Source organism: Microcebus murinus, chromosome 6, assembly GCF_040939455.1.
Source record: "Microcebus murinus isolate Inina chromosome 6, M.murinus_Inina_mat1.0, whole genome shotgun sequence".
Classification (NCBI taxonomy): Eukaryota; Metazoa; Chordata; class Mammalia; order Primates; family Cheirogaleidae; genus Microcebus; species Microcebus murinus.
The window spans coordinates 101,338,427-101,347,840 of record NC_134109.1 but is presented as its reverse complement, the minus strand read 5'-3'; the positions used below and the strand labels follow the sequence as shown (position 1 = coordinate 101,347,840).

At 38.9% G+C, this 9,414-nt stretch overlaps 1 protein-coding gene across 9 annotated transcripts in view; it reads left to right on the top strand.

The window, feature by feature from the left end:
- The first annotated feature begins 329 nt into the window (after positions 1–329).
- The window catches only part of INTS14 (integrator complex subunit 14), a 32,703-nt gene continuing 23,618 nt past the window's right edge, over positions 330–9,414 (top strand). Inside the window, exons 1-4 of one of the 9 annotated variants that reach the window (XM_076004491.1) lie at positions 330–457; positions 802–889; positions 2,029–2,253; positions 3,998–4,264. In XM_076004491.1, the coding sequence (XP_075860606.1) occupies positions 2,179–2,253; positions 3,998–4,264 (342 nt within the window). In that variant the 5' untranslated portion in view covers positions 330–457; positions 802–889; positions 2,029–2,178. Of the gene's footprint in view, positions 458–482; positions 513–801; positions 894–1,227; positions 1,540–2,028; positions 2,254–3,980; positions 4,265–9,414 lie in introns of those variants that run through there. The other 8 variants (XM_012758671.3, XM_076004489.1, XM_076004495.1 and 5 more) reach the window with 8 other exon arrangements.

Below are 9,414 nucleotides of genomic sequence, written 5' to 3'. Positions count from 1 at the left end.
GGGTCTGAAGAGTGACGGGAAAGAGCAACGGTTAGGCTGATGCACTGACAGGGCCCAGGCGGGTGTGAAGGGGTCACAGAGTCCCTGGGCCAGGTGAGGCCCATGCCTCACTGAGGGGAAGGGGGGCAGGAGCCCGAGCACCGCGAGAGCTCGAGCACAGCGCAGGGAGGAAGGGCGGGAACGAGCAGCCTGGGCCAGAGCTCAGCGGGGTTGGGGATTTGTGCGGAGGAGAAGGGTCGCCGATGGGTCACCGCGGAGAGCGGCTCTGAAGAGGACGCGCCCTCTAGCGTCCCTAGTGCGGAGCCTTAGCGCTGCCCGCGGCGGTCCTCGACGCCCCGCCCAGCCCGGCGCGGAGTGCTGCGCCAGGTTCCCTCTCGTCGCGCGGCACTATAGTTCCGGCTGTGGCGCGCGGGCGGAAAGCTTTTGAGGACGGACTGTGGCCGGCGATGGGTGCGGGGTGAGTCGGAGAGGCTGGGGGTCGGAGGCTGCTTCGTTGCTTGTTGGGGCTACAGGTGAAGGGGTTAGGGGTGAGGAACAACGCAGGGCCAGACTTCCTGCTGCCCCCGGGGCCGCCCCGCGCCCTCTCTAAGCGACAGTTCTGGGGCTCTGCTCCCGGCCTGTCCTCGCTTTGGCTCGGGTTTCCAGCTCTGCATAAACCTCACGATTTTGTCCCCTGCCCAGGCCTTCCCTGTGCCCTCTTCCCTTAAGAGACTTCCAGTTCTGAAAAGGGTCTTGACTGATTTTTAAGGTAAAAATACATCCCCTTGATGCGATCCAAATGCAGGCATTCTGTATTTCCAGGCTGGACGTTTAGAGATGAAATTGTATCTGAGAACTCCGGAGGGACTCAGCGGAGCAAGGGAAGTCGGGCTGACAGGAAAGCCGAAGAGTAGGTGAGGACCCTAACGTGAACGGTGGCTCCTAGAAAGTCAAGTGGAGTCACGCTTTGAGAGCAAAACTTTTGAGAATCAATTCTTTGTAAATATGAGTTAACTATCACTTTCAGGGCAGAATTATAAATGTGTAGTTGATGGAGATGTGGTATTTAAGGCCAAATCAGGTAGCTAGTGTCCTCAGGACTACACTTTTCTTGAGAAAGAAGACCCCTAGTTGTCTGAAACGTTGTATGTAAACAATACATATGGGAAATGTGTGAGGGTGGGAGACTTGAAGGTCAAAATCAACCCAAGTGAGGAATAGTGTTCTCACAAAATTGCCAAACTGTGGTGGGCAGAGATTTTTTTTTTTTTTTAAATCAGGCCTAGCCTGCTTGAGTGAACATTCAGTTCCCTCTTTTAATCCTATGCTTACAACCTGAGTACTAAATTGTTTGCCCACAACTTTTCCATTGTTAAGGAAGTGCATTTGGGAGTGGATACAAATGCATCAGTCAGGAGAAAGAACCAGCTCCAGAGGTCAGAGACGGCAAGACTGCCAGCTATGTCACCCATTCCTGGGTTACAACAGATTTCATGGGCTGAAAGTGCTTTTTTGTGTCTCATCTAAGCCTATGTAAACTGTTTCCCATTCTTCTAAGAGGTAAGGGCAGTCCTCCTCATGATCCCCAACTTTTAAAAAACATAAAGGCCTCTATGAATGGGACTACCAGGCTTGAGCTGAGTTAATGCTATACCTGCCCAGAGGTGTAGGAGTCCCCTGTATCTGCTGAATGAGGAAGAAATGTGTTTCTACTGTCCACAGTTAAAATTTATCATGTATTTTGCTAAAGAATTAATATTATATCTGGTGACTAGAGGTGGTTCATTAGTTCTTATGAAATATTTGTTGAGTACCTACTATGCACCAGTTACTCTTGTAAGTTCTGAGGAGAGATTGGTGGGCAAGATCTGACATGGTCCCTGCCCATAGTGAGCTTATGTTATGGTCTACTGTAGTGTAGTTGAACCAGTATTGTATAGGACCTCACTTCTTGAATAACATAACCAAGACCCAGAAATGATATAAGAAATACTGAGTAGACAAAATATTACCAAGTTGATACACCTAATTTCGTGTGTTTTACTCTAGGAGAAACCCACAGGCTCACAAAGCCTGGTACTTTGACCTTGGAAACAATTTTAACAAGCTTGATTACCTGGCTTTCCAGCCTATAGCAGCCCAAGAAACAGTGAATCAGAAAAAGAGAGAATGATTACAGAGGAATACTGAAAAAGTGGAATGAAAGGTGATGGTCTGACAATTAATTATAAAGAAGAGGCACCAAAACGCACAACCGTCTGGATTGAGTATAAGGTAGTGTTTCCATGTATGTTCTTATACAATACTTGTTCTGTGGGACCTTAACACTAATTATATAGAGAAGAGTTAAATGGGAAAAACAGGATTAGTAAATTAAACTACATTCTTTGCTGTGGAATTTCTCAGAATCTTTATAGGCCCAAACTCATTTTTCTTAAAGCATCCCTCCAGAACAGTGTTCTGCAGCACACACTTGGGGAAATGCTAGTATAAAGTGAATCATCAGGGTAGTAGTGTGCTGGGAAGTATTGGTGTTTAGAGTGGTGATGCAAAGTCATCATAAGTGGGTGAATTATGTTTAGCAATACTGTTTAATGAGACAGAAAAGAGAGATACACATTTAATTTTTTCTATTAAAATGGTTAAACATTTTGGAATTCTAAAGAGTCTGGAAAAGTAATTTTTTTTTCTGGTTTAATTTTATTGATGTTGGATACATAAGACATTACTGTATCTGAAATGTATCTCAGGCCATAGTGTAGTAAAAAGGCTTTTCCTACTTGACCTGAAGTCCTTAATCCTAATTTTTTTTTTAAGACAGAGTCTTGCTCTCCTAACCCCAATTTATAACATTGTTTCCATAAACCAATATGTTCTGAGTTCCTAATAGCCTACTTACAAATGGAATTTTGAGATATCACACATTTGCAATTGGAGACTATATTAAAACAAGCAATCTGGTCACTGTTAAATGTTTTGAAATGAATTCCAAAAACGAAATTAGCGTTAAATTTCTAACCTGCTTATATCCATCTAGAGTCTTCCCTAATTATATATATGCAGTGTGATTTTTATGAAGTTTTAAGAAGTATATATATACAGTCCTGTGAAATGCTTTTCTGAGTTACTAATACCTTACATAAATATTTCTAATATCTGCATATGTCATTTATAGCTATATGATATTTCACTGTGTCCATAGACTACAGTTTGCTTAATGTTAGAGTAGTAGCAAACTGTATCCTCATGAGCAGGTCTTTGTATCTGAGCACAGAAATGTTTTCTTCATGCTAATTCTCAATCCATAATTTTAAAGAACTTTTTATTTCCTCTATTTCTACATTTTGGCTTTTCTCCACAATTTCATGAGATAATTCCAACTTCATGTACATATTCTTTAATTTTATTTTTTTCCTTCACAGTTAAAGCACAATTAGCCAGTTTATGTATAATGCATACTAGTGAGACTAACTGTGTTGCTTTTGTTATGCTTAATGGTTTCCAGTTTTGTCTAATTTGGATTATGACTTTACTAGCCCTTTAATTTTTATATTTTGCATTCATTTTAATAAAACAAGAGCTCTAAGCAACAAAATAAATACTGGCCCTATAATACTGCTGATATTAAGATAGTGATGGTACCGAAAAAAAATGTCTGATTGTCAAATAGTACCCTCATATGACAACTAGAATGTTCTTCAGTAAATTAGTGTTGGAGAGGTGATGTAGGAATGTTTATTATATTAAGTTGTATAAAAGTTGATTGTATGAAAATGAAGGGATACCTGAATTTGCTACTAAGAGCAGTCCTCATAGTGTACTACACTTCTTGCTTTCCTCTCACTGAATTCTCAACAGTTTTGCCCTTACCTCAACTTAAATGGGGTTTGGCTCTACTCATTTCTGGGACATTGGTTAAAATTATGGTGAAAAATATTTTTTTCTCTCCATGAGAGAAATGTAAGACCTTATTTATGTAAGACCTTATTTATTTTCTACAGCATTTCTCTATTTATAGCTGTCTGTTTGCATTCTGAGTGGGAACGTGAGGATCATTTTCATCATGCCGACAGTGGTGGTAATGGACGTATCTCTTTCCATGACCCGACCTGTGTCTATCGAGGGCTCTGAGGAATACCAGCGTAAGCACCTAGCAGCCCATGGTTTGACAATGCTGTTTGAGCACATGGCCACAAATTACAAGCTTGAATTTACAGCACTGGTGGTTTTTTCATCACTTTGGGAGCTGATGGTCCCCTTCACAAGAGATTATAATACCTTGCAGGTACAAAAAGGAATAAGTTATTGTATGTACAGAGCCTAGATTATTGGGAGAAAAACAGTGTTATATAATATTGCACTGAATTTTTAGAACTTTGAATTATTTAATAATAAGTCTATGGGTACTTAATATGTGTAGCTATGAAACAAGGATTCATAACCAGTAGGTCTTATGTCTTTCTTTGGCAAAGCTATGAGTTAGAGCTCTGAGTTGTTGCCTTATTTTCTTATCTTGGTTTTCTGGAATTCCCTGTAGAAAGGTGAGCATCTCAGGATGCAGTGCTCCATTCTGTAAAATTCAGGGACTTTAGGTTCAATGCTTTATTTTTTTCTACTTTCCCATAAAACTTGAGGAAATGAAAAACAGCCCTTTCTTATAAAAACCCTTATTCTAGAATAATTCAAAATGGTATTTCCTCTCCAACACATAGCTCTGATTTACAGATGCCAAGAAATTAAAATTTTTAAACTTCTGTTGATAGGTATTGCCTTTCCAAGTGTGTTTTCTGTATTATGCTAGAGATTTTACTTTCTGACAACATTTCTTAATCATAGTATTTGCAACAGTACCTACCACAGTGCCTTGCCTATATTGAGTGGTCAAAAGTGTTTGTAGAATTGAACTGAACAGTTTAGTGATTGTTAGCAATTTAGAAATATAGGATCAATGGAGTTTGAATTTTTTTTTTTGAGACAAGATTTTGCTCTGTTGCCCAGGCTGGAGTGCAGTGGCCTGATCATAGCTCACTGTAACCCCAAACTCCTGGGCTCAAGCAATCCTCCTGAGTAGTTGGGACTACAGGTGCATGCAGCCATCCCTGGCTCAGGCTGTACTCAAACTCCTGGCCTCAAGTGACCTTCCCAAAGTTCTGGGATTACAGGTGTGAGCCACTGTACCTGGCCAGTTTGAATTTTTTTAATGTAATAAAATTTTGTTTTATCATTCCTTTTATTATCTCACAGGTTGTTGTTTGTTTTTTTGGGGGGGTAAATATATGTACACTCAACTATAGGGCACATAAATATATGAAGCAAATATTGATAGATCTGAAAGGAGAAACTGACAGTAATACAATTATAGTAGGAGACTTTAATACCTCACTTTATTTTTTTATTTCAAAATTTTTTAATTCAGAATATTAAAGGAGTACAAACATTTTATTTACATAAATTGCCTTTGTACAGTTTGAGTCAAAGTTATAAGTGTGCCTATCACCCAGATAGTGTGCACTATACTGATTAGGTGTGAATTTACTCATACCCTTCCACATGCTTGCTTTCCATTGAGTTTTACTTCCATGTGTGCACATAAGTGTTGATCAGTTAGTTCCAATTTAATAGTGAGTATATGTGATGTTTGTTTTTGCACATTTACAATACTTCACTTAGAAGAATGGTCTCCAGTTCCATCCAGGTTGTTAGAAAGGTATTAGTTCACCATTTTTTTAATGGCTAAGTAGTACTCCATGGTATACACATACCATATTTTATTAACTCACTCATGTATTGATGGGCTCTTGGGTTGATTCCACATCTTTGTGATTGTGGATTGTGCTGCAATAAACATTTAGGTACAGGTATCTTTTTGATAAAATGACTTTTTTTCCTTTGGTTAAATACCCAATAGTGGGATTGCTGGATCAAATGGTAGGTTTACTTTTAGTTCTTTGAAGTATCTCCATACTACTTTCCATAGAGGTTGTACTAGTTTACGGTCCTACCAACAGTGTATAAGTGTTTCTTTCTCTCCACATCCATGCTAGCATCTGTTGTTTTGGGACTTTTTGATAAAAGCCATTCTCGCTGGACTTAGGTGATATCTCATTGTGGTTTTGATTTGTATTTCCCTGATGATTAGAGACGCTGAACATTTTTTCAAATGTTTCTTGGGCATTAGTGTATCTTCTTTTGAAAAGCTTCTGTTCATGTAGTTTGCTTACTTTTTAATGGAGTCGTTTGATTTTTTTTTTTCTTGCTGATTTGCTTGAGTTCTTTGTAGATTCTGGTTATCAGCCCTCTATCAGATGTATAGTTTGCAAATATTTTCTCCCATTCTGTAGGTTGCCTATTCGCTCTATTGATTGTTTCCTTGGCTGTACAGAAACTTTTTAATTTGATCAGGTTTTCTTTATTTTTGTTGTTGCTATGATTGCTTTTGTCGTCTTCTTCATAAATTCTTTGCCTAGGCCTATCTATAAGAGTTTTTTTTTTTAACATTTTCTTCTAGAATTTTTATAGTTTCATGCTTTAGGTGTAAGTCTGTTATCCATCATGAATTAATTTTTGTGAGTGGTGAGAGGTACAGATCCCGTTTCAGTCTTACATGTGTGGCTATCCAATTTTCCCAGCGCTATTTATTGAATAAGGATTCTTTTCCCCAGTGTATGTTTTTGTCTGCTTTGTCAAAAATCAGGTAGTAATATGAGGATGGTTTTAAATCTGGGTTCTCTGTTCTCATCCATTGGTCTATATCTCTGTTCTTGTGCCAATACAATGCTGTTTGGGTTACTATAGCCTCATAGTACAGCTTAAAGTCTGTCTGGTAAATTGATGCCTCCCAATTTGTTCTTTTTGCTTAAGGTTGCTTTGGCTGTATGGGATCTTTTCTGGTTCCATACGAAGCATAAAATTATTCTGTCTATATCTGTGAAAATGACGTTGCTATTTTAATGGGGATTACATTGAATCTGTAAATCATTTTGGGTAATACAGACGTTTTAACAATGTTGATTCTGCCAATCAGTCAGCATGATATGTTTTTCCATTTGTTTATATCTCTACGATTTCCTTCCTCAGTGATTCATAGTTCTCCCTGTAGAGGTCTTTCACCTCCTCAGTTAAATATATTCCTAAGTATTTTTGTTGTTGTTAAAGGTATTGAGTCTTTTATTTGAATTTCAGCTTGATGGTGGTAGTTATATAGGAATGCTACTGATTTTATACATTGATTTTGTAACCTGAGACTTTACCAAATTTGTTTATCAATTTCAGGAATCTCTTGGCAGAATCTTTGGAGGTTTTTAGATATAAGATCATATCATCAGCAAAAAGCGATAGTTTGACGTCTTCTTTCCCCATTTGGATAGCCTTGATTTCCTTTTCTTGCCTGATTACTCTGGCTAGGACTTCTAGCACTATGTTAAATAGAAATGGTGACAGTGGGCAACCTTGTCTGGTTCCAGTTCTAAGTGGGTATGCTCTCAGTTATTCCCTATGCAGTATGATATTGACTATGGGTTTGTCATACATGGCTTTTATAATTTTGAGGTATGTTCCATCTGTGGCTATTTTCTTAAGAGTTCTTATCATAAAAGGGTGCTGAATTTTGTCAAATGCTTTTTCTGCATCTATTGAGAGGATCATATGGTCTTTGTTTTTGTTTTTATTTATGTGATGAATCACATTTATAGATTTGCTTATGTCGAACCATCCTTGCATCTCTGGGATGAAACTCACCTGGTCGTGGTGGATTATTTTTTAATGTGCAGCTGAATTCGATTTGCTAGGATTTTACTGAGAATTTTTGCATCTATATTCATAAGGGATATTGCTCTGTATTGTTCTTTCCCTCATAAGGGATATTGTTCTTTTTTGTGTGTGTCCTTTCCTGGCTTTGGTATTGAGGTGATATTGGCTTCGTAGAACAAGTTGGGGAGGCTTCCTTCCTTTTTGATGTTATGCAATAATTTCTACAGTATAGGTACCAGTTCTTTTTTGTAGGTCTGGTAAAATTTGGCCGTGAAACCATCTGGTCTAGGGCTTTTGTTTGTTGGAAAATTTTTTATTGCTGCTTCAATTTCATTACTTGGCATTGGTCTGTTCAGGAGTTCTATTTCTTCCTGATTGAGCCTAGGAAGGTTATGTGTTTCTAAGAATTTGTTCATTTCCTCAATGTCTTCAAGTTTATGTGCATAGAGATTTTTACAGAATTCAGAGATATTTTGTATTTCCAGGGTATCGATTATAATACCTCCTTTTCCATTTCTGATTGAGCTTATTAGGGTCCTTTCTTTTCTGTTTGTAGTTAATCTAGTGAGAGGCCTGTTGATTTTGTTTATCTTTTCAAAGAACCAACTTTTTGTTTTATTAATCTTTTGTATGATTCTTTTGGAATAGATTTCATTTAGTTATGCTCTGACCTTAATTATTTCTTTTCTTCTGCCAGGTTTGGGATTGGTTTGCTCTTCCTTTTCCAATTCCTTGAGATAATTCATTAGATTTTTGATTTGTGATCTTTCTGTTTTTTAGATGTAGGCATTTAAGGCTATGAATTTTCCTCTTAGAACTGCTTTTGCAGAATCCCACAGATTTTGGGAACTTACGTCCCTTTTTGTCATTTAGCTGCTCAGCAGTAGGTTGTTTAATTTCCATGACTTTGTATATAGTTGACTGTTTCCGTTGGAATTGATTTCTAATTTTATTCCACTGTAGTCTGAGAAGATACGTGGTATAATTTTTATTTTTTTCAATTTTTTGAAACATGTTTGACACATCATTGGTCTCATTTTTTGAGACATCCATGTGGTCTAGGATGTGATCAATCTTAGAGAATGTTCCATGAGCTGATGAGAACGTATATTCAGTAGTTTGGGGTAGGCCCATTTGTTTCTCTCTCTCTCTCTCTCTCCCTCTCTCCCTCTCTCCCTCCCTCCCTCCCTCCCTCCCTCCCTCCCTCCCTCCCTCCCTCCCTCCAGAGTCTCACTTTGTAGCCCAGGCTAGAGTGAGTGCCGTGGAGTAAGCCTTACAGCAACCTCAAACTCCTGGGCTCAAGCAATCCTGCTGCCTCAGCCTCCCGAGTAGCTGGGACTACAGGCATGCGCCACCATGCCTGGCTAATTTTTTCTATATATATTTAGTTGGCCAATTAATTTCTTTCTATTTATAGTAGAGACGGTGTGTCACTCTTGCTTAGGCTGGTTTCAAACTCCTGACCTTGAGCAGTCTGCCCACCTTGGCCTCCCAGAGTGCTAGGATTACAGGCGTGAGCCACTGCGCCCGGCCTAAGTCCGTTGTTTCTTTCTTTATATTCTGCTTGGAGGATCTGTCCCATTCTGTCAGTGGGGTGTTGAAGTCCCCAGCAATTATGATGCTGCTGTTTATCATTTTGTTTAGATCAGTAGGGTTTGCCTTATGAATCTGGGTGCTATGTTAGGT